A 23,919-nucleotide genomic window follows, 5' to 3' on the forward strand; every position below is an offset into this window, starting at 1 on the left:
AAGAGAGAATCAAACAAACTTATATTTACATTAAGCCAAGGAATCATCTTCACCGAAAAGTAGATTGTCTATTAAGCCCCAAAACATCACAGACCGGAAATATAGAAAGTATAGAAGCTATTGAAACTATAGAAGTCTGGATAAATGTTTCTCGCGCGTTCATCGGCCAATCTCGGCTGGGCGGGTGCCCGTCGACCAATCACTTGCCGTAGAATTCGCTGACATACCGAGTCGGATTCCCGAGGTCACCAACTTCATCCTTGTGCGACTCCTACTCTCCCCTCCTCCATTATCAGCAACTATGGCTTCATTCGTGCGTCCGTCACTGTTCAAGCAGACCCTTGCGACCCGGTCGCCCCTCCTGCGCCAGAATGTCGGCGTGTCGCAGATGGTGGCTTTCCACGCCTCTGCTCGGAAGCAGATCCTGCCCCCGTTGCCTCGTACGTATACCCTGTGTTTGGAGTTGCATTGCCGGTATTGAGACCGCGGACTTTGCTGAAGAATACTGACTTATTTTCTGGTCTACAGAGTCGATCGAAGGAACCAGTATGTGACGGCCCGAATCTCCCATGCCTTTGGTCTCGCCCTTCGAGCCTCAACCCCGGATTGCCTTTTACCCCATATCGGCTCTGCTTGGATTTCGGCTGGAATGGCAAGACAGATGGTTCGACTTCATACTAATGTCCGCGATAGTGAACGACCCTGTTCCCGTCCCCAAGCCTCACCCCTCCGAGGGTAGCTATCACTGGACTTTCGAGAGGTTCGTCATACCCTAGCTTCGGGAAAATGATCCGCTGTATGGAAATGGACACGTCTGATCAATATTTGCAGAGCCGTCTCCGTTGGTCTCATCCCCCTCAGTATCGCTCCCTTCGCCGCCGGCTCCCTCAACCCCGTCATGGACGCCATCCTCTGCACCCTCTTGGTTGCTCACTCCCACATCGGATTCCAGTAAGCCGCCCGGCAATCGCACATCATTCCATATCTAACCCCATTTCTAGGGCCGCCATCATCGACTACTTCCGTCCCAAGCGTGTGCCCAAGACCTACTCGCTTTGCCAATGGCTTCTGCGCGCGTTCACTCTGACCACCGCAGTCGGCTTGTACGAGTTCGAGACCAACGATGTGGGCGTCACCGAGGCCCTGCGCCGGATCTGGAACGCATAGAGCGGAGTTTGAAAAGGGTGTTGGTTTCTTTTTATTCTGGTCAGGCGTTCCGCCTATGTATATGTCGTCGAAATTTCTCAGTTGTCCAGCCCGACACAGCTCGGTGCCCTCATTGCCTACAAGAATCATATCTTCTTTATCAATTGATACTGATCCAGTAAAGTGTATATGTATTCATTGATCTAACCGGAAGCGCAAAGGGGTAACTCTGGAGCAAAAGACCTGCTCGACATGAAGCATTTCAGGGCACCGCCCTTCTATTTTATGTTTGATGTATGCCACTTACTGCTCGTCTTCAGCCTCATCCTCCACCAGCGGATCATCGTCCTGCAACTCGTGGTCATCATCCGCCTTGGTCATGACAGTCTCGATAATTTTCAGCGTCGCCTTCAACGGCATCCCGATGACATTATCATAGCTGCCGTCAATCTTCTCCACAAGGATTGACCCCAAACCTTGTAACCCATAGCCACCAGCCTTATCGGCACCCTCGCGTGTGCGCACATAAGCCATGATCATCTCATCTGAAACATCCCCATCAAAGGTAACATCGGTCTCCTCAACATGCGACTCCAAGGCATATCCAGGCAATCGTGCACTCTCCAACGGCGCCATAGCCACGAGCGCCGTGTAAACCTTATGCTTCTTCGCATCACGCAGCCCACGAAGCATAGAGAAGTGATGAGCCTCGGAGGTTGGCTTCTCCAGAATCGTGCCAGTGACAATATTCACAACCACCGTATCAGCAGCCAAGATTAGAGCCGGCTCGCCCTTCTCCTCGTTCGTAATCTCCTGCTGATAGACGGCGCGAGCCTTCTTGGTTGCGGTGCCGAGCACGTATTCGAACGGCGCTAGGTCTTTCGGCAGGTTCTCTTCTGCATTGGAGGGGATCACTTCAACGGGGAGGCCTAGGTAGCTGATGATCTGGCGGCGGCGGGGCGATTGGGAGGCTAGCACGACTCTTTTCGTGCGGAGGTCGTTTAGCACGGGAAGTGAGAGTGGTGGTGGGCGGGGGAGTGCTGCCCCGCGCGGCTTTGGGGGGTCATAGGCTGGTGGGGGGTCGACGTGATCGAGAAGAGCTTCTTTGGAGTCGGACATGGTGGTATGTGCAGGTCGGAGGTTGTGGGAGGGTTTGGTGCAATTGCGGACGATTGACTTGGGGGTCTCCACTGACGACATTCCTGATTCGCGGGTGAACTGGGCACTTGCAGGTTGGTACTGAAGTCTCGGGCGGATCCATGGGACTTTCCCATCAATAATTGAACCTTGTATAGAGTAGTATAGTATAAATTCCAAGCTGATTTTTCGTACTTTTAACACGCAATCTCACTAAGTCTCTTACGTATCATGAATGGCCAATGACCTTTCCAAGAAGCCATCGGATTCACTTGAGAGAAGCATCGCCCCGTCCGTGAGGTTAGAACCGACGGCTTTCACCTAGATTCAAAGGGATTATCAGTGCGATGAAACCGTAGAAAGGTAAGTATTACCATGGAGAATTAAGTAGATAAGAACGACAGCTTTGGAAGTGGCTGCCTGAGATCCGTGGTAGAAATCTCATGAGAGCTGTAGCTACTGTCCTCTCGGCAAGGAGCCTTGACAATTGTATCTCCAGCTCTTGCTCGACATCATTTATCTGGGAACATTGCGTATCTAGAAGAATAACATAATGGACTTGGAAGGATAAAACCTTGGGTGAATTTGATTCTCGGCCCATTTCCTTCTCCGATGGTTCTTCTCCCCCCCCCCCCATGGAATCAAAGCTACAAATCGATTGATAGCCGAAACGCTTGGCTTTCCCTCCTCTCCAAAGATTCAGGGAGGAGCCATATGTTCACAGAAAGTGCCCTAGGCCTTGATTGTCATCAGTCCGCGTCTTCACGCCTTAAGGAACGACCACAGACGGTGTCTCGTATGTCTCGTAACTCCACTCGGCATATTCGAGACGCTCAAAGTAGTAGTTTCCGTGCCAAGAATGCCATATAAATCAGCCCCAGGCTAGCGATAAGGATGTCTCTACCAGTATCACTCTTAGTATATGTGGCGAAATCGATCCTAGGTGACATTGTAAGCGAAGGGTTTCAGACCTTAGCGTATTAGCTACAGAGGCCAAGTGTCCCGAATCATAGCATGAAATTGGCTAAGTACGCACTCTCATGGTAGGAACTGGTCATCCAGTGCGGAGACTAGATTCGAGATAGACAATTCTTATTAAGTCCAGTGAACGTGGGTGGACTTTCAAGCCTTCTGCGCCGGTGTTCCCTCTCAAAACTCGCAGGCGATCAATGTACATTAGTGGACTAAACGGCGCTGCTTGAATACTCGCATGGTATTTTTCTGTCCCAGTACGTTCATGCGTGCTCCGGCGGGGCCAACTGTACTGGAGTTCATATTGATGAGCCTTGAATAGACTAGACTCCGCCTCCCGACCTGCCCAATACGATATGCGAGCCATAATCCGTAAGACATTTCAGAACCGGCTGTCAATGAAAATGTAGGCAGAGAATAAATCTCGGACATAATTGCTTGCAAAATTCCCCACTAGACCTATATCAGGCTGCCCAGGTTTCATCAGGAAGATAGACGAGGAAAACGTGTCTGCTACTTCATATATTCTCCGGGTGATATTTGGTCAAATGGGTAATATACTTGGGCTTTTAGGCGGGTTGGCCAAGATATTAAACGCTAGGCCTTCCCATTTCGATCATTGTAATTGAAGAACAGGAAATTGAGCTCTTCCCGACGTGTGGGACAAAGTAGCTTACGCATGTGGGAGAATGACCTCACATGAAATAAGAGACCGAAAAGAGCATTCCATAGCATAAAATCTGTCTTACTAGGCCGTCACTCTTTCAATAGCGATCAAACTCTGCAATACAAGTTTCGCTCTAAGCGAAGGCGGCGGTGAAATCCGGTTGTTCGGACATAAGGTCTTGGCACTATAGACGCACGAGGATCTGCAGGGTTCTGCACTACTTCGGTCTTTTGATGAAATGCGACGTGGGGCAGTCTGGCTTATCAAGATGAGATTGATACTAGCATGGTCCATCTCACTAGCTGCATCGGGCCTTTTTACTGCATAGGGCGACGACCACCGAAGCACAGCTTGGCAATACGTACTTGTTGTTTGACCCTTGCGGAAACCCACCAACCGATACCCGTCAGAAGTCTCATTGGCTTTGCCTTTGGAATAATCCCTGATCCCTTGATATCCTGAATGGTCGTTCAATGGCAATCATTGGGTGGTAATTTCAGCTCATTTGAATGCTCTGATTGCAGCATTTGGTGAAGAACCCGCCAGCCAAGTTTACAGCTAGCATAGCCCGTCCAATGGAGGTCGTGCCCGTGCCGGTCCAATGCTCGACATCTTGATGGATCTCTAGTAACCTAGAAGGCGGGGCTTTCCCGTCTGTTATGACCGAGTGAAAACAATAGGACCCTCGGGGTAAGAAATTGTCAGTAAATGTAGTCGATCGTCGCCATCCTCGGACCTACAACGGTACCTTTCTTTTCTTCTGCCACCATTCGAAAAAGAAACATAAATATGCGCCTTTCCTCTGCTATTAGCTTTACAGCCCTTGTGGTCATCTCTGCTGCAGCTGGCTGCCCCTATGCTGAGCGTGCTGCCGCTGCCGGTGCTGCAGGCTGCCCTTGCGCAAACCATTCTGCTGTCACTGGGCCGAAAGAGAAGCCCACATTGTCGCACCGCGGGCCAATTGAGGGAAAGAAAGGTATCCTCTACAGTAAGTGACCCTTGGCTTCCTCATGAAGGACTGGACGGATATACTCACGAGTCTCAGTGAACCGTATCGGACCCTCGGGATCGCAACGCTGGGTCTCCAACGCGGACGGTCCCAATGCGACAAAGCTCATGGGCAATCAGACATGGGCTTTTGACTACCACCCCTCTTGGTCTCAGGATGGCGACTGGATCGTCTTCACTAGCGAGGGTCGTTCGCCTGGGCAGTCTGACTTATATCGAGTGCACCCTAACGGCACTGGACTCGAGGTGCTCGAGGATACAGACAGCGTCGAAGATGCGGGTACACTTTCGCCAGACGGTACCAAGGTCGCATATGTATCGACTTTCGGCAATTATACGACTAATATCTGGATCAAAGACCTGAGGACTGGCAAAGCACACAACCTGACCGACACTGCTTCCACCCGTAGCAGCAATATCTGGCCCACTGGACACTTCCGTCCCGCATGGTCCCCCGATGGCCAGTGGCTCGCCTTCAGCTCTGACCGCAACACTGACTGGACTGGACACAGCGAGGGTACCGGTTGGGAACACACGCAAAACTTGGGTATCTATGTGATTCGTGCCGATGGTCGCCACTTCCGCACCCTGCTCCACGAGCAGGGCTATGCATATGGTACTCCTCAGTGGTCGCCAGATGGAAGTCGCATAATCTACAACAACATGACGACTGAGAATACTTACTATGCGCACTGTGTGGCCGAGCAACAGGAACTGGTCTCTTCGCAAATCTGGAGCGTGGATTTCGCGACAGGCAAGGACCGAGTCAAACACATCTCTAGCGATACCTTCAAGGTTGGACAGCACTATATCGGCGACTCCACCAACATTGGCTATCAGATCAAGGCTGGAGAGCTGGAAGGTATCCACTACACCAAGCCTGATTCGACTCACAAGGCCTTCAACCTGACCTACCTGCGTGACCCCTCTTGGTCTCCGGATGGGAAGAAACTTGTGTACTGGATTCCAAATTGGGATCAACAGCCCGCTGAGCTGGAGCTATTCAGCTATGACAACGAATGGCAGTACCGCTACGCTGATGTCTTCCCTATGCATAATACCATCGTCAACCGCATGGCAACAACACAAAACGTACAAGGAGGAGCGAATGGCTCTGTTGTGCACTCAACACCGTTGTACAAGGACGTGGTCGATGCGCTCGACTCTTACGATATTTACTAATCGACAATATGACCGAAGTACTGTGGCTCAAAGAAGGACAAGCTGGTGGCTTCCAGCCCTCATGGAACCCCGACGGCACTGAGCTGGTTGCCGGCTTCGGTGCCTGGTTCTTGACTCGTACCGAGTCCTCCGCTGCCATTTACCGCATGTTCGCCAACGGGACCGGCCACACCAACCTGACTGACTGGACTAACAACGCCGGATACCCCTCCTGGTCTCCTGATGGTTCCGCCATCGTGTACCGCATGTTCAACATGAAAAGTGGTGATCCTATGGGCCTGCATATCCTTAACTTCACTACTGGCGAAACTTCGCAGCTCACTCTTGGCTGGGATAATACCCCCGGCTGGTCTCCTGATGGCGAACATATTGTATTCACCTGCAATAACAACTGGACCGTATCTTATGGTTCCCGCTGGTACGCGGACCGCTTCGACATCTATACCATCCGCCCCGATGGCACTGATCTGACCCAGGTGACGGATAGTCTCTCCAACGATGCCCAGTAAGTCCCCAGTCTATTTCCGTGACTGTCAATTCTATTTGCTAACCTCCTCCAGCGCCGTCTGGTCCCAAGATGGCCGTATCATGTGGAGCACCGGCATGTACGGCTTCAAGGACGAGAGCCAACTCTTCGACAAGACCTTCCAGCCTTACGGTCAAATTATGATAATGGACTCTGACGGTTCCAATAAGAAGCTGCTCACAGATACCATTTGGGAGGACTCGATGCCTTTATTTATGCCTAACGAGTATCTTGAGTAGATCTGTACAGGCGCATTCTTCGATGATTCTAGCTGTTTTTCATATGAAATTTATCACTTCAAACCCGAGCCACTCTATCGATCGCAAAGCCTATCACAGCACATCATCACCCTGCGTACTCGGTGCAGGAGTATGTACTTTTGTCCTCGCGGGCGGCCCAATCAACCCGGCATGATCCCACGTGACTGGCTCCAGCTGCGGTCCTCGGTAGATTAGTTCGCACCGACAGGCCTTTGAACTTCAACGTATAATCTCGTTGCCTGGAACATTCTGTGACAATAGGTAAAACATTATGGATTGAAAGATTCATATCAGCAGTAAAAGCCCTGAGTGGTCCCGTAGCCACGCCCATCGGCAAATTGTTTTGAAAATGTACAATGAATGCAATGATTGAATACAGCCTGCAGGGATACAAGAGTATTGATTAACGACGATAGCCCTGCCTGTGGTGTTGGATGCGAACCAGCGCAAGCAGAGCACCCGAAGTCTCGAATGAGAACGAATCAGACAGGACAGCTCGCTGGCACAGGAACACGACTAGTACTTATTCCTGTAGGCTCAAAAGGCGCAGCGATGATCCCGAGACGGGAGAATAGGATTCGTGGTGGATGCAAAGTTGGTTTTGTGTGTTGGGGCCCGCCCCCGCACCTCGGCACAGCTGGGTATACTACCGTAGATGCGAACCGAGAAGGACTGAAGGAAGGGTAATGCAGACACAGCGGAGGGCGACAAACAGCAGAAAGATGACCGGAGGCTATGTAGGCCGCAATGAATCATCTACCCGGCCGCCCTTTTTCTCGACCTCGGCAATCAGATTTTGGCGCTCTTGAAGTTTCAAATGCATGAACTCGACTGTCTTTTGCAGCACGATGCTTTCGCTGCGACCTTGGCCCTCGAGGCCAGGCACCAATTCCGTAAGTCTGTCGAAGCCCTCGCGAATGGCTGCGCGGCGCTTCTGTTCGGAAGCAATATGGTTGTTCTTCTTCTCTTGGTCGGTGAGGCGGGGCTTGTCTTTGTCTTGACCGGATACTGACTTCGATGCGGCGGTCGGGGTCGATGAAGACCGATCGTCGTCGTCAGGATTCATCTTGAGCCAAGCTTGCGATCCGATGCGTCGCGAGAGGATCTGAATTAGGCCAAGTCGACTGTTTGAATACCAGAGTGAGAGTAAGAGGAGTAGAGAAGATTGCGGAGGAAGAAAAGCGATAGCGATAAGACCAATGTGGAGAACCAGGAGCGGGCGGATCCTTGGCACTCTCCAAACGTCATAAGAGGTCCACCTCACACCACCCTGTCGTCCTTTTTTTTCCGTCTTCCCTCTTCCTCCTGTGCGAGAGTTGCAGATACCTCTATACAAAGGAAATCTCAATCGTCAGGTTGCGGTGCAGCTGCTAGTGCCTACCGACATCCTAGCTCTCTATCGAGACAGTCCAGTCCGGTCCGCTACTGGTACCACTGTACAACATGGCCCACGAGCCGCTACATGGATCATGCTCATGTGGTCGTAACGAGTACAGTATTCAGATACCGGAGGATGTGACCGAGCATGCTGAAGTATATTTTGATACTTCCCGAGATAACCGTATGTAGATCCCGAAGCTCTATCGAGTACTACTGACACAGCGCTAGGCCGATCTCATGGTACACCTATCACAGCCTGGCTTCGCGTACCTCTTGACTGGTATCAGTCGAGCACCCGATCTTACTTTCCGGACGAGACGCATTCCTCTATTCGACGCATCTTCACACCGCACCATGCACCTGACACTCGGCGCATCTTTTGCGGCTTCTGTGGAACACCATTGACTTTCTGGACGGAGAGACCGGAAGAGGAAGCCGAATTCATGAATATTGCAATTGGAAGTTTGTTCAGCGAGGATCAGCGTGTTCTGGAGGAACTCGACCTTCTTCCAGCAGATTCTGATGAGGAAGAATCAGAGGCTGGACCATCCAACGCAACCCTGACACCGGCAATGGACACTTCAGCCTCCATTATTGTGCCCTCTTTTGGCAATCAGGGTCTCAAGCGAAGCTTCCGGCACGGTACAGCCGGCGGAATCCCTTGGTTTGAGGAAATGATTGAAGGAAGCCGCCTCGGCCGGCTGATGCAATCTCGGCGTGGGATGGGCGTCAGTGACGATCAATCCACTACTTTCGAATGGGAAATCAGTGAATGGCACGATGATGGAACTGGTGGTCTGATACAACAAGAAGATCAGGATGGTCATTACATTGGGAAGAGAAAGCGGGGCCAGCAGGTAGAGGTCAAATCGAAGTCGAAAAGGACTTGAGTTCAACGCTCATCTCATCTGATGTTTCACGCTTATCGCGTTTCAGCTAGGCGCTTACTTGTCAGAGATTCAGATGAATCTACAATAGTTCGTTGCCTCCTTTCTTTCTCGATATTGACTAGCCTCTTTTCCTGGGATACCTCAGAACCTCGAAAGGTAGACACCCCGGTCCAGTAGATATACATATTTCAAAATCCGCATGGATGATTACAGAACATGCGTGGTAGTGGCTCAGCGGGAAACTTTGCACAGGACCCCGACAACAGCCGATTCACAACGCTATGCCCGCCTTGTCCTAGAGAACATCTTTTTGAAGCAAGACTAAACTCACCTCGATAAGCTGATCAGAATGCAGTTGAGTAGCTGTTCATCGAAGGAAAGACCAAGTCATACTACCTAATCATGGTCATGATCAGTCCATTCATCATCTGTCTCTCTCTCTCAAACAGATCCTCATCGTTAATCGCTGGTTGCTTGACAGTGGTCGTGTTTTCGATGATTTCATCAATCCCCTCGATACATAACAATTGGGGCAATTTGGCATCTTTCTCAGCGAGAAGTTTCTCCAGTTGCCTATCAAAAACATCGCCCGGAAGACCTTGAGCCTGGGCTTTCATTCACTTCTCATACCCATAGATACAAAGCGCTTCCAAGTTCGGTGGGAGATGATCCACAATAGCAAATGCTGCATCGTCGACCTGATCGGTACCGATTCCTCGCGATAGGTAATAAAGGGTATGAATTCCAAGACTAAGATTCTTCAGTTTCATAAGCCCACGAAGAGAGCAAGGCGATAATTGACCATCCTCCTCCATCTGGAGCTCTAGGAGTTCATCTGCCCACTCCTGCTGATACGCAGGCTTGGATCTCAGCGATCGATCATCGCTATTGCTAAAGAATTGTTGACCAAGAATAGGATCGAAGGTCTCCGCTAAAGAAGTTTCGGCCCCGACATCCAAATCCAGGTGTACCAATGAATCAGCATGTAAGAGGAGCGCCCGAAAGACGTGATCCGGGTCTATCGAGCCTCGGCCACCGACCGCATACGTAAACTCTTCCAGCCATTTGGCCGACTCAATGACCCGCACCAAATGGTGGTAATTTGAATTGGAATTCCGAATGGTGATGCGGATATAATTTGCGGATCGGGGTGGAGGCTCAATACTCGGCGTCTGCGTGCTCATAATCGCGTCGAATCGAATGGCTGTTACCGTGGGGAGCCGGCGTACCAGATTGAGGCTACCGTACAGATCATAGGGTTGATAATAGTACTAGCGATGAATTCTTGTATCAGGATCGACGAGAAATCGGACCCGACGAAGATGATGCAGGAATGGCATGGTCTCCGGCCGACTACTGTTCACCCGGTCTAAGAAATGCTTAAAGAATGCTTAAAGAAATAGTCACTTTTCCGCAGTGTAGTTCCACTGGTTTGGGCGGTCATTCTTGAGAGTTTCGATGGTTCCTGGCCGACGGGGCAGAAATTCAAGGATTCTAATAAGGGCGATACGCTAACCAAGAATGCTGCCAACGCCTGGGCGAGGAACGGAGCTCGTGGGTCATTATGGCTAATCAAAGTCAGAATCGAGGTCTGCTTTGCAAATGTGCCAGCGGATCCATTGAAAATAGAAAGGAGGGGGGAAAGACAAGCTTACTCCATGCTAGCCGGATCCTGCAGTAAGATATTGAACATCTTTTCCTGTTCTTCCGAGCAATCAAAGCCGGCCTGCCTGATTGCCATAGTTAGGCGGACCAGGTCCCTTGGTCGGAGAGATCGTTACCGCGGTTTGACTAGGTATGACTGCATAAATCCATGAGCTAGCAATGTGGATCGGTTCAGCTCTATATGGCGAACATACCCGCCATACCGAGGGGTTTTGAGGATCGATCGGAGCACAATGAATGCCACTGCAAAATCCACAGCTTCTTCGAAATTCAAGCGGCGGTTCTTTATAGTAATAATAAATTTATATCTCTATATTAGGTCTTATACTTAATGTTTAATATAAGTTCTAATAAATACAGTTAGGGATGTGCTTCATTCGACGGTGCGGGCAAAAGCGGCGAGACGGGGAGCGCTAGAACAGAAGGGGACCGCCAAGAGTTGGTAGACACTATCTGGTTGATATGCACGGATATTCTTAGTCCTCTCTTCACGTCGTTCGAAATATCTCCCCAAGCTTTTTCTACATAAGAATTGCTTCCTTGTTCAAACATTTGCCCTGATAAATAGGCCTTGGAGAGTGAGCAGTCTGCTGATAGCCGCTTACACCAAATTCTCGTAGTGGCTGCAAAGCACAAAAATTTCTTCTGTTACAGATACGAGCACCCATTACGGAACGTACAAATCGAAGTAAAAGTAGTTGATTGCGTACTCCAGGCTATGCAACAAATCTACAAAATCAGATCCACAACACAAAGGTAAGAGAAAACACCCTTATATCCCAGCCATGTGGAAACATTGAGGTTTTGATTCGTACAAACTAAGCCCATCTAGGGCTTAGAAGTCCACTGCTGAGGATAAGCAGGCATGGCGGCCTCATCGTTCTGATTGACCTGCTTGCCACGAACACGCAGAGTCATGCCAACACCAAGGCAAACAATGACAACAACAAACTCCTCGAGGACCGACATCACCAGAGTCACAGTTTCACTGCCGTTGAGAAGGCTGAAAGTCGAGTCATGCAAGAACCAGATGAGGAGCGCATAGATGATGCGGACGAGAATGAATGGCGAAGAGATAGCAACGGCCAACAAAGTCCGGCCCTCGCCACGCTCCAGAGAGCCTCGCTTAAGTGCAATGACCAGAAGCATGAGGACCATAATCGCCCAACAGACAAGGTAAAGAATCATCCCAATTTTAGTCTTGATATCGGGGTGCTGGAGACCCTCGGCGGTCATATTAGACGTGATACCGGCGATAGCGACTGCCATCGCGACGATAGTGAGCAGCCTGAAAGCGCGGAAGATCAGATCTGGTAAAGCAGGACGGCTTGTTGTGTATTCAATGGAAAGATTGGCTCGAGAAAGGAGACCGCTACACGCGAGCATCAATGGCGACAATCCAATTGAACTACAGATTGCGGCTGCGGTGAAGAGGCCTGTAGATGGGTTGTTGATTGTTGCCAGCTCGCAGCAGGCGCCGACGATGCGGGCTAGAGCAAATGTTGTGAGGAAAATGAAGCCGCTGTTTGTACGCAGACCATGGCGGTAGACGAGAAATGCGGATAGGAAGATAGAAGGGAAGTAAACTATCAGTTGGAGGATGGAGATGCCGTTGGTGTAGGAGATGGTCATTGTGGGTGGTGCGGAGGCTGTAACTGGTTGTATAGACCCAAGAGTGATTAGGTTCAATGCTGAGGTGGGATTCTTATGATGGAAAGAAATGTATTGAGTTGATGGACTTTATGATCCTGAGGGATTCCAGGTTATATAGATCTACACAACTTCTTGCATGCCTGTTTCATCAGAGCTTTTGGAGGCGCAGTCGATAGAGCTCTCAACATATGCCTTATTGGGAAATTGGCAGCCTTCTAGAAATGTGGCTTGATTAAGATTTCCTGGCATCTATGAAAAAAAGCCTATAGAATATTAGCGACAGGGGAAAAAAATCGTCGAAGCTAGCTAAGCTTTTTCGCAATGGTCACCAAATTGGGTATAGTGCATCCACTTCGCCGTTCAGCTTGGTTACGCTATTCCTCTTTTGGTTGATTCAGCGAGGGCGGTGCTCAGCTGGTGCTGACGGTCTAGGAGGCTTATTATCACCTTGCCCCTCTTAGAGTGACTAGTTGATGCTCATCAACTTACATCATGGTTTATTGCGGTAAGCCGAGCAAAGGCTGCGGCCAGTGCAGGACAAGGAAGATTCGGTGCGACCAGGCCCGCCCGGCCTGCTCACAATGCGTACGGGCTAAGCGGGACTGCCCCGGTTATCGGGACCAACTGTCCTTGATGTTTCGAGATGAGAGCAAATCAGTGGCGCAGAAAGCCAAGGCGGGCTCCTCTAGCTCTTCCACCTCTTCAGCACCATCCAATCCTGAGACAGAATCGGTCACCAGAGCGAGCGCCTCGCATTGCTTCCCCAGACGGGAGTACTGCGTCCGAGCTTACGGTTTCGGTGGATCCGGGCTCAGATAGCCTGGATAACTTATTCGACTTCAACTCGGATCCACAATTTGACATGTACATGCCTGATCCATGGCAAATGCCTCTCGAAATTCAGCCGACCGATGAAGCCTCGCAAATGGAGGCCGTTTGCTACTTTCTGCGGTCTAATGCTATCCCGGGTACTTTCTGGATGAGTGATTTTGTTACAAAGTTCTTGTTGCATCCCGGAGGTACAGTCAGTCAACGGGCCATGCAGGCTAGTATTATAGCCGTTTCCTCGGCAATGTTATCCCGTGTTAGGAAAACAAATTCGCTCAAAGTAATGGCGCGGAAGGAATATGTATCAGCGCTCAATTGGCTAAACACCGCTCTCGCCGATGTCGAGGAGGCCAAGACTAATCAAGCACTGGGGACTGTCGTGCTCCTCGCGATATATGAAGTAAGACGATTGGACGAACTACTCGAAACGGGACTGACGCCACTTGCCACAGGTTGTCACATCGAGAGCCCCGCAGGATATTGATATGTGGACTAATCACATAAATGGAGCAACTGCTCTCCTGGATTTGCGGGGTACCGATCAGCTTAAGACTGAAGCAGGCCTTCGTCTTTTCTTGCATTTGCGGTATCAAATTGTGAGTATTAAAATCTATTCTTCATTTTTCACGAAATTTACAGGAACCAGATCATAAGCTGCATGCAAAGAGATTCTCGAGTACCCGAGTCATTGTTGGAGTGTTCGAAGTTTGCCATGTTCCTCCGACCCAGCGAAGCCCACAGCAACCGATTGGTCATGGTTATTGGTAGATTATCGAACCTCCGTGCAGAGATCCTTGAAAAGACTTTCAACAACGCGGGCGAGATTATCGCCGCCGCTTCAGCCATAGAAGCTGACCTTATCGCCTGGCTCGCGGCTCTGCCGCCTGACTTCAACTACGAAACCCTCACGAAATCACCGTTTGACTTCCTGTTTCAAGAACGATGCCGTGGGATATCCCTCTACGACGATCAATATCATGTCTATCCAACCCTCTGGATCTGCAGCACCTGGAACCAATACCGTTGCGCACGAATCATTGTCAGCGAGATCATCCTGTCCCACATCAGGCAGATTTCAGACTCATCTTCCCTGAGGTCCCTGTCAGATGAATTCAAGACTCACTGCAAAACTCTCCGATCGACCATTCGGCGCCTAGCACTTGACATTTGCCGCAGTGTGCCTTTCCATCTGGGCGCACATTTGAAAAGCGCCTCGCCGAATTGTCCACCCCCGGAGAGCTACATTGGAGGGCTTATGCTCTTGTGGCCCCTATTTCTAGCCGGTGTGGTTGAGAATCCGAGCCATAGCCTACGTCAGTGGGTGGTATCTTGCTTGAGGATGATTGGAAATACTATGGGACTAGACCAGGCTCTTGCACTCATGGATATTGTTGCTTCCGACCCGGGCATTCTTCATCAGGTACTCGAAGAAGACGAAAGTGCCTTGACCGAAGAGTCTTCGTCTTTTCTTACCTCTTCTGTGCCCAAGAAGACGCCCGTTTCACTTATCAATCTTCCCTATTCAAACATTCCTGCTTCGGAAGAAGGAGAGCCCTGAAACGCCTCGCCTTTGCAAAAATGCTTCATTGTCTAAATTCATAGACTTTGTATGCGTCCTTACATTGCCTGTAGAATTTTTCCGCTCCTATGAAGGCGCAGTCGCCAGAAGAACAACCCTGGACTTAGGGGCGTTGGAACGATTTGACGATAATGAAATTCAAACTAGCGGATTATTTCCTCCTCATCGGGTCTATAGAATCATCTCATCCGACACTTCCCGAGAAACATGAATTGTCCATGTATGGGGCAACGCTCTTTCAATGTACAAGTTACCCTTTCAAATTTTCGAGGGTGGTCAGTGCTGCGCCGTTACTTTCATTCACGAGGTGGGGCACTGTAGACTCAGCCCTGCGGTACAACCATTCTGAGTCGAAGAGAGCGTAAAAGAGCCTCTTCAGTGCCCCATCCTCTGCCCAGATGGTTATTTGATTAATCCAACGGGTGGTACGCGCTTGATGAGCCAAGGAGAATTCGCATAGCCCGAGCGTTCACGAACTGTGGATGTGAGCACGGCCCTACTAACAAACACAAGTTTCAGCCTTGCGAGGGCTCCGTCTCCCTAGAGACCCGGAACTAGTCATTCTTTGAAATCCTTTGGGCCCTCTTATGCTCTTTATTGAGTTTCGCATGAGGGGTATGTCAGACCTAGCCTCACTTGAGCTGCGGCCAGCCGCGTAGTCAGAATGCCTTGAGTTCAGCCTTGATCACCGCCCTATGCTTAGGCCCACAGTCAAACCTTTGCGTATCAATGAGATGGTGACAATGAAGTCAAAGACCCAAAATATAAGAGATGATGATTTCCTGTTCCCAAGCCTGGGTCATCATAGTGTACAGATCTTGGTCCAATTGAAGTCTACTACATTCAAAGCATAGCAGTTGCATCATTCACATAGAATGGCTCTCTTTCAACGCCAACCCCCTCCTTCATTGTGGTTTTCCTTCCCAGCAAGTCGACTAGGTCAACGCCGTCGCGAATGCGCCGATGCAATCACCCCAGATTCCAACATGGGGAACAGCAAATCCACACAGGACCCGTCCCTGTACAAGCCCAGATCCAAGCCTAAGCGCAATAGCACATTATTCTCAATATGCCGAGGATCGAAGAAACCCACCAATGTATGGGACCCACCAGCCTACGACGACCAAGACTACAAATCCCCTCACACCCAGGTCAAGATGTCCACAGACTCTGACTCTGACTCAGACTCGCGATACTCATTTCTCAAAGACTTCGATACCATCTTCCTCGTCGATGATAGTTCCAGCATGAGCGGGCCTCGCTGGCGCGAAGCCGAAGAAGCCATCGCGGCCATCGCCCCAATATGCACCCAGTACGACAGTGACGGGATTGACATCCACTTTCTGAACCACCGCACCAGTGGCGAAGCAGGTTCCTACCGCAACATCACCACAGCAGCAGATGTGCAAGAAATCTTCCATAGCGTGCGCCCGCGCGGTTCAACGCCCGTCGGCCGTCGCCTCCTCGAGATTTTAGCGCCATATCTACGGCGCGTGGAGCAAATGCAGAACGGGAATGCGGTCTTTGTGAAGCCGATCAACATTATCACAATTACAGATGGCGAGTTCACGGACGATGCGGAGAGTGTGATTGTGCAGGTTGCTAAGACGCTGGACAATCCGCGATTAAATGCGTTACCGTGGCAGGTTGGGATTCAGTTTTTCCAAATCGGGGATGATGTGAGTGTGCGGAGGTACCTGCAGGAGCTGGATGATGATTTGGGGAAGTCCTGTAAGGCGGGGAACCTGAGGGACATCGTGGATACGGTCCCTTGGCGCGGACAACAAGGGCAGACGCTGGATGCGAATGGGATTTTGAAGTGTGTTTTGGGAGCTGTAAATAAGAAGTTGGATCGCAGACAGGTCTGATCGATTCATTAATGTTGGTGTTGTTTGTTTTTATGTTCCTTCTTCGAGTGCTCGAGTGCTCGAGCCACGAAGAACGAGTTGAATGCAATTTTTGAATATCTTCGTACCTCTGTTGATCTATGTACCGTGAATGAGTAAATATATCGCGTAGATATGGCTTGCCACATATTTGTAGTAGACTAGGATCTCCAGACCTGAAGCGAAGCGACGTATCATCTGCAGTTCATCCGCATTGAAGCGCCACTTCAGGAACCGCCGAAGTGGAGATCCTTGGCCCAACACGCCTAGGAAACACCAATCGTACGTCCATTCTGTGTTTTGACCAGGATCATCGGTGAAATATCCTTGCTCGATGGCGTTGATCACCATGTCATCACAGGTGATGTGTTACATGGCTTTACTACATTGCCAACTATAGTCCACTCGGGCAATATGTACCTTGCAGCGCGCGGCCGTGGAGATCTGCGAACCACGGTACGAGCGGAGAGCACGCCACCATTCGACGATGATACTCTGCCCCTTTTTCAATTTGCATCTGCCTTGAGGTTCCGATCGAGCGCAATATTGCTATACGCCACACGCTATACCCGTCCCTAACGATCTTCAGCTCCACCAAACTTGGAACCTCGCTCATGTCCCGCGATCGGCATTACAGCACAATAATCCCCGCAGCGCCGATCTCGTCACCAAAAATCCCAGTTGTGCTTCCTCGACCTCCGAATGAAAATTGATCTCCGAGTCAACCTTGCCAACACATACCCCAAGAACCCCTGCACGATCCTGGCCCTGAGGCGCCGGGATTCTGACGCAGGAACATCCGTGTGTCGGCGCTACGAGTTCGCCCGTTTCTATTGGCGTGTCTGGAAATTGCGCGGTTCCTGAAGCACCCGCGAAAGCCTGCAGTCAGGCCATGGCAATTGGCGAATCTATCTTCGGCCCTGCCTGACTCTGAAACTGTGACGCCACAACTTTCTTTCCTGCGTGAAACGGCCCTGGTAATAATAGAAACATCTGGGCCGCAGGGTTTGTTGTTGACATTATATTTGGTCCGGATCGTCGATTTCCTTCCCTTACCGTTTGACCTTTCTTTTCTCTCATTGCATTTGGAGCTGTATAATACTGGGGGTGTTCACTTGCGTTGGATCTGTGATCTTTGGCATCGTTCTTTTCGTTCCTTTTCTTTTGGCCTTACTCTGCATTGCGCCGTTTGCATATTATACATCTTTACATTGTTGGCCGCTTGATACTTGCTTGTTTTTTCATCTTTGCTTTGCAATGACATCGACCACCCTCATGACTTTCCTGCTGTGAGTGCCTCCCCTTGGAATGTAAATTCCGCAGGCTGATCTCGTTTAGGATTACCAAGCCCGAGATCCGCTCGATCAAGCTGCTTGGATCATGGGACAATTTCTCGAAGCCTTATGCGATGGAAAGGGACAAGCGGATTGGGCCTGGACATTGGAAAGGATGTCACACCTTCACGGATATTATGTGTGATGGACCCGGCGACACCCCCCACTGCCGCACGGGAGGCTTGAAGATGGGTGCGACCTACTGGTACTACGTGAGTACCCCGAACAATGGCTAAGGGTGGCAGCACTGACAAAAGGCAGTACTTGTTGGATGACGACGTGGAACACTTCAATGAAGCAGAGCCGGTCACAACTCAATGTCCCCTGCTCCCGGGACAACCACTCAATATACTCAATGTGCCAATCATGATGCCCGACAGTCGTTCTCATGGAAGGTCGAGCAGTAACAGCTCGCAAAAATCCGGTTATCGAACTATGAAACCTGAGGACAAATTCATGAATCCGCGGAAGCCACCGAAACCTTCACCCACACGTCTGCAGACCTCCGCGGCGAATCCCCAACCCTTTATGGATCCCAATGCTGTGTCTCCCGGTGGCAGCTTGATTCATCGTAGCGCTTCGCAGCCCACGAGTGCCAAGTACGGAAAGCATACGAAGAACGCACGCTCTGTCTCCCCAGCATTCTCTGAGATTCGTCATGCGTTCCGATCTCCTAACCGGTCTCCCAACCCAGTGGAGATGGAGGGTCATAAACAGGCCTTGTCAAGATCGAAGACTCACGCCAGAACTCCAAGCAAAGAGCGTTTCTTCGAAGACGAAATTCCTGGCATGATGGTCAAAGCCGGTCTGGTGTCGCCCGCAAATATTGCAGAGATCCATGAACCCTCGACTATTCAAAGTCGCCGGGCGATGAAAAGTTCTGCTAGCCCAGGACATGCCAAAGATCTTCTTACAGTGGATACCCGACCGCATCGTCGCCAGAACAGTGCTTCCAAGGGACCCATTGAAACACGGGATATCAGGGACGGTACATCCGGCGAACCAGGCTCTAACGATACGCCGACCCCAACAGGCCCAGACCCTCAGGAAAAGCGTCTTCCTTCGCTTCCCAATACACCATCCTCTGTTATGGATGAGGCTGTTCGTGCGATTGACGAAAGAGACAAAGAAATGGAAAGCCAGGTCCTGCGCAGCCACTTCTCAAGCATTACGACAGTGGCGGACGAGTCGACTCATTCACACCTCCCTGAGCAAAGTCGTTTCTCAGAATGGAGCACCGACACCGAGACCGAAGGCGAAAATACCTCACCCGAGTCGATGATATCTGCATCGACCTTCAATGGACAGAACGAGTCCCCATCGTCGGAGCAGTGGACGACACCAGACCTGGCGCAACACGACACCGCTTTCAACACCGACCCAAACACACCGCACCTGACCGTGCATTCCAAGCCGTCATCCCCAAATTCTGCGTCTGACGATGTCCCAGGGTGGAACCTGAATTCTCTCCCCCAACTTACTGTCTCCATTCCTCGTCTCATGGTTCGGGCCTCGGAATCAACCCTATGGAAATGGAAGAAGTAGAAAGCAACCCTAAACGCCACGCTGCCCTTTTCAGCGCCATAGAGTCCATGCAGGCACTCTCTTTATCGCGTAGCCCAGACGGATCTCCCATCATTCTTCCGGAGATACACGGATCAAAGCGCGAGCATTATGAGATGGACCAACAGACCAGGGACGTGCGCTCGCAGCATAGTAACGCATCGCTTTGTGGTAATCCGACCATGCAGGAGATGTTGGATGAACTCAGTTACCTGAAGAATATGATCCAGGCTGAGATGGACGGAGAACCATTCTAACATGTACATTCGCTTATATAGCTAGATGAGCGCTGGCCGCTCTTCTCTTTTTGCTACCAATTAAGATATAGAATAAGAGAACGCTGTAAACGTGCACATGTACAACTATTTAAGGTAGAAGAGAGAAATGTTAACCGAGGAGAAATTTCAAGAAGCCTGCGTAGACCACGATGACTTCTTCATTCGGTCGTATCTTGTAACATTTAGAAATCGTTTTCGAAGAGAAGATCATAAAGGAGGCCAAAGAAGGCGTGAATGAAAATGTCTCAGAAGAGATATAGAAGGGCTTGTAGGATGGAGTTTGCGAGCTCATTTGCAAATTACTCTTGGTCAGGCTGTAGTTGGACTAATTGAGTTAGTTGAGCCCGATTAGGAGTATAACCTTTCTGGCTGCTCATAGAGCAAGAAAATGCAGTATGCAGAATTCTAGAATTTGGGTCGAACATCAGAGAGAAGGAATGCAGTCAACGCCAACACAACCATCAAGGGATGCCAGTCAAACAATTGCATGTATGATCAAAACGGCAGAAAGAGAACACAAAAACAGGCCATGGCGCGCCCGCGCCGAACCACGCGCCAAGAAACTCCACCCATCAACACTTCAAGACAACAAGCCGTGGCCCTCCCATTTCGTTGCAGAGAAGGATGGGCTGATCCAGCTCATCCGCCACAATTAAAATGGAGGCACCCCAGCTCACCCCGGTCGGAGAGAAGACGCTGCCGAAAAAATGTAAACCCAGTGCCCTCGCCTACTGTCCCTCGATGGACCTGATCGCTCTCGCGACAGAGGATGATGAGCTGCGCGTCTTTCGTCTCAATGGACAGCATGTGTTCGGGGGCTCCTTTGGCGGTGATCCCTACCTGGGCGAGGACGAAGGGGATGGCGAGATCAGAGCTCTCGCGTGGAAGGGCAATGGTATGTTTTCTCGCGACAAAACTGTATGAAATTAACAATTCACCAGGCCGTTTCTTGGCTGTCGCATGCGGTGATGGCTCAATACGTGTTATCAGCGCGTACAGTGGCAAGACTGTTCACCATTACGCGGCGTGTGAGGGGCCGAAAGACGACGGCTCTACTTCTGGGCAGAAGTCACCCAAGGTAACCTGCCTGGGTTGGGGTGTCAACTTCACAGATAGCAATGCTGCGCAGAGACATCTACACGAGTCAGCGGGCCAGGTGTCTATCGAGGATCTCTTAGCACCCAGTGCCCATTCATCAAAAGCAGTCGCCCTACTCAAGGCCGACTTACCTAGAGAATTGTCCATGCTAGACATTGAAAGCTCTCTTCCCAAGTTGAGCACTCTCCCTGCGACTGGAGCTGAAGACGACCTATTTAGCTCGCGGGCTTCAATCGACGCCATCTTCCACTCTTCTGCAAAGGATACCGGCGACTCCGTGGATGTCCTGTTTGTCGGATTCGAAGATGGAAGGGTTCATCTACGCATCTTTGATTGTTTCAAGATCGGGTCATTTCCTATTGGCGAGACTACTGGACAAGCAGAATCCTGCCAGATCCTTCGTCATGCTTCGCACCCGCTAAGCTCAACGCACGCCTTGCTAGCATCGCCCAACGCGAGCAAAGAGCAAAGCCCTCTGACCCTTGTCACTCTAGACCTACGATTCATCACCAAGTCGGGCCGTTATTTGTCTCTTCTCGCGTCGAAGACTACGCAGCTGCAGAATCTGCTTCGATATATCGGACAGGTTCAGCGGCAGATTGAGCTCGAATGGAAGAACGCCCAGGAGTTGCCTTTCCGATTCTTGCGCAGTGTTAATATGGATCTGGAAACAAAGTGCCAGTGTGACTTTACTACCGCGATTTATCATCTGGTCGCTACGGGACATGCTTTTGAGCCGATGAAGGAGTTCCTCGTCGACATTGTTGGAGAACGAGTAAGTTAATTCTGATTCGCGAAGGGAAGCAGTGCTAAACATCTGCACACAGGGACACAAGCGATGGGACAAAGCCGTCGCAGGTGGCTATGAAAACATTCGACGATTGACTCATGAAAATCTCCTTCCAGCGCTAGAGCGCAGCCAAGTACTCATCAGCCGACTTGTCGGATTGTCCAAATTCCCCAAACTTAGTGACGTTCTCGGTTTGGACACCCCAAAGCTCAACGGAATTGTCGAGACGCTCGACTGTCTACAATTACTAGCCCACCGCATCCTCATTCACACGAACGAGGAATTGGACCAGTTCACTGCGTTCTCCAGGTGGCTCCGTCACGAGATCCTGATCCTCGGCAGTGAACCTCTGTCCCAGACTGAGGAAGAACTCCTCGAGAAGAGGGATATTTTCGATGTTCCTCCCACCACCAAGTACATCACCGGTGCACTACAGAAGAGCGTGCTTCGCAACTACATCCGTCAGCTACCTATGTTGGGAATGCCGCCTGTTCCACAACCTCCTGCGGATAAGTGGTTGCCTGATGGCCATGACCGGTCGTTCTATGACAATTTCAAGTCGTTACTTCAGCAACAGCGTCAGATTCAGGAACAAAGTGGTGATAGCACTTCGGTGGATGCTCCTAAGCTTAATGACCTAACGAAGCGACTGGGCATCCAGTTCGAGAAGGTGTTTGCGGAGATTGCACTAACCCAGCGAAGAGGTATCCTGCACCGATCTCCCTTGACGCTTCACGCGGATTGTGATCGGGATGTTCTTGATCTGAAGATGTGTTACGAGGTAAGTCTCTTGATTCAAATCCTATCAAGTTTATGCTCATCATTCCCAGAATGCCGAGGAGAAGAGGCCTTGCTCCATTTACGTCGCTGCACGATCTGTCAGTTCAAAGCCATCGTGTTTGTACATATCTCCCTTCTGTGTTGAAATGGGAACTGACACCTGCCTTGCAGTCTACATCTACCGTACGGTTCTCGATTCGGTGAACGGCGTCAGCTCGACGAGAGCTACATCCGTCGCATCCATCACCCTGGAAGAAGGAGAAGTTCGTCAATTACAATTCGTCCAAGATGATACCCTGATGGTCTTGTGGACAGATGACAGTATGTCTGTTGCTCTAGGATTGCCAAGATATAGTGACTGATTCCGTATAGAAGGATCATCCTACCTGCTGAATTTCCCCTTCCAGCCTGCCTCGGCGCAACAGACATCCGAGAAAGCTAGCGCACTGACAATGATGCCCGATTACACACACTGCGAGACCAAACCGACAAACGCGAAACCGTCAGTGTCGACAAAATCGCTGGATGTTTCTTCATTGATCGAGACAGGCATAGTTCGGCACGCTTTTGCAGTGTCTGGGTCCAAATCCAAGCCCGAGCACGTAGATGTCAACGGACGTCAAGGCCGGCGGGCGGTGTGTGTGCTATATGGGGATGGTATGCGCTATGACGTCTTGGACCTGGATGCAGCTATGGAAAGTGAAGAGGTGGATGAAGGGTTGGAGGAAGAAGGGGAAGAAGAGGAAGAAGAAGACGAAGAAGAGGAAGAAGAATGAGCATAGTCTCGAATGAGTGCATGGGAAAAAAAAGGTGTTTGGCGGTCATAAATCTTCCACATTACTATTTTTCATACTTATCCTTCTCCCGGCTTTCTTTGACACTCCATTCGCAGTAAGCAGGTTCCCTAGGCATGGTCATGAAAGCTTAGGGGTATCCCAATATCGAGCTATATTTGCAAATTACTAAGGAGTGCATTTCCCCATCCCTTGCCTATTACCACTGACCTCCAGCCACAATCCTTTATGACACGTCCAGCCTCTAGCACCTTCTGACCAACTTAGTGGACTCCACTGCAAAAATAGTTGTGTGTGGACAGGGCTAAGGGATCGGTCGCTGGGGCCACACGGTGAACAGTGGAGGCTTCTTCAAGGAGGAAAACCAAAACAAGCAGACCTCACAGAGGGGTTGACAGATTGTGAAACCCACCACTACGAGTCGTGAATCAACTTAGTTAGAATGATAATAAGTACATATACCTTTCGAAATATTGACACCTATCGCGGGCTATTATAATCCC

At 50.3% G+C, this 23,919-nt stretch overlaps 11 protein-coding genes across 11 annotated transcripts; 7 read left to right on the plus strand and 4 right to left on the minus strand.

Moving 5' to 3' along the window:
* Positions 1–301: 301 nt before the first annotated feature.
* N7477_002306 (CybS family protein) lies at positions 302–1,167 on the plus strand (the record flags this gene model as incomplete). The annotated part of the gene is made up of 5 exons (XM_056963969.1): positions 302–440; positions 529–546; positions 694–760; positions 832–951; positions 1,002–1,167. The coding sequence occupies 5 exons, from the start codon at positions 302–304 to the stop codon at positions 1,165–1,167; spliced, it is 510 nt and encodes a 169-aa protein (XP_056823922.1).
* A 282-nt stretch (positions 1,168–1,449) lies between these two features.
* Positions 1,450–2,265, minus strand: N7477_002307 (nucleotide diphosphatase; the record flags this gene model as incomplete). Its single annotated transcript, XM_056963970.1, has 1 exon — positions 1,450–2,265. One exon carries the CDS (start codon positions 2,263–2,265, stop codon positions 1,450–1,452), a length of 816 nt encoding a protein of 271 aa, XP_056823923.1.
* Positions 2,266–4,711: 2,446 nt separating this feature from the next.
* On the plus strand, positions 4,712–6,877 carry N7477_002308 (tat pathway signal sequence domain-containing protein; the record flags this gene model as incomplete). Its single annotated transcript, XM_056963971.1, has 4 exons — positions 4,712–4,910; positions 4,968–6,079; positions 6,169–6,617; positions 6,673–6,877. 4 exons carry the CDS (start codon positions 4,712–4,714, stop codon positions 6,875–6,877), a joined length of 1,965 nt encoding a protein of 654 aa, XP_056823924.1.
* A 754-nt stretch (positions 6,878–7,631) lies between these two features.
* Positions 7,632–7,964, minus strand: N7477_002309 (uncharacterized protein; the record flags this gene model as incomplete). The annotated part of the gene is made up of 1 exon (XM_056963972.1): positions 7,632–7,964. The coding sequence occupies one exon, from the start codon at positions 7,962–7,964 to the stop codon at positions 7,632–7,634; it is 333 nt and encodes a 110-aa protein (XP_056823925.1).
* A 377-nt stretch (positions 7,965–8,341) lies between these two features.
* Positions 8,342–9,168, plus strand: N7477_002310 (uncharacterized protein; the record flags this gene model as incomplete). The annotated part of the gene is made up of 2 exons (XM_056963973.1): positions 8,342–8,459; positions 8,507–9,168. The coding sequence occupies 2 exons, from the start codon at positions 8,342–8,344 to the stop codon at positions 9,166–9,168; spliced, it is 780 nt and encodes a 259-aa protein (XP_056823926.1).
* Positions 9,169–9,560: 392 nt separating this feature from the next.
* N7477_002311 (uncharacterized protein) lies at positions 9,561–10,352 on the minus strand (the record flags this gene model as incomplete). Its single annotated transcript, XM_056963974.1, has 2 exons — positions 9,561–9,741; positions 9,799–10,352. 2 exons carry the CDS (start codon positions 10,350–10,352, stop codon positions 9,561–9,563), a joined length of 735 nt encoding a protein of 244 aa, XP_056823927.1.
* A 1,309-nt stretch (positions 10,353–11,661) lies between these two features.
* Positions 11,662–12,465, minus strand: N7477_002312 (uncharacterized protein; the record flags this gene model as incomplete). The annotated part of the gene is made up of 1 exon (XM_056963975.1): positions 11,662–12,465. The coding sequence occupies one exon, from the start codon at positions 12,463–12,465 to the stop codon at positions 11,662–11,664; it is 804 nt and encodes a 267-aa protein (XP_056823928.1).
* Positions 12,466–12,978: 513 nt separating this feature from the next.
* On the plus strand, positions 12,979–14,872 carry N7477_002313 (Zn(II)2Cys6 transcription factor; the record flags this gene model as incomplete). The annotated part of the gene is given in 4 exon segments (XM_056963976.1): positions 12,979–13,218; positions 13,229–13,714; positions 13,767–13,910; positions 13,961–14,872. The coding sequence occupies 4 exon segments, from the start codon at positions 12,979–12,981 to the stop codon at positions 14,870–14,872; spliced, it is 1,782 nt and encodes a 593-aa protein (XP_056823929.1).
* Positions 14,873–15,768: 896 nt separating this feature from the next.
* Positions 15,769–16,761, plus strand: N7477_002314 (uncharacterized protein; the record flags this gene model as incomplete). The annotated part of the gene is made up of 1 exon (XM_056963977.1): positions 15,769–16,761. The coding sequence occupies one exon, from the start codon at positions 15,769–15,771 to the stop codon at positions 16,759–16,761; it is 993 nt and encodes a 330-aa protein (XP_056823930.1).
* Positions 16,762–18,036: 1,275 nt separating this feature from the next.
* N7477_002315 (uncharacterized protein) lies at positions 18,037–19,658 on the plus strand (the record flags this gene model as incomplete). The annotated part of the gene is made up of 3 exons (XM_056963978.1): positions 18,037–18,068; positions 18,118–18,325; positions 18,375–19,658. The coding sequence occupies 3 exons, from the start codon at positions 18,037–18,039 to the stop codon at positions 19,656–19,658; spliced, it is 1,524 nt and encodes a 507-aa protein (XP_056823931.1).
* Positions 19,659–20,611: 953 nt separating this feature from the next.
* Positions 20,612–23,398, plus strand: N7477_002316 (uncharacterized protein; the record flags this gene model as incomplete). The annotated part of the gene is made up of 5 exons (XM_056963979.1): positions 20,612–20,849; positions 20,896–21,827; positions 21,880–22,623; positions 22,673–22,943; positions 22,995–23,398. The coding sequence occupies 5 exons, from the start codon at positions 20,612–20,614 to the stop codon at positions 23,396–23,398; spliced, it is 2,589 nt and encodes an 862-aa protein (XP_056823932.1).
* Between the last annotated feature and the right edge of the window lie 521 nt (positions 23,399–23,919).

This window comes from Penicillium maclennaniae (genome assembly GCF_028827695.1).
Source record: "Penicillium maclennaniae strain IBT 15551 chromosome Unknown utg000003l:1.0-5670915.0:1.0-5674809.0, whole genome shotgun sequence".
NCBI lineage: Eukaryota > Fungi > Ascomycota > Eurotiomycetes > Eurotiales > Aspergillaceae > Penicillium > Penicillium maclennaniae.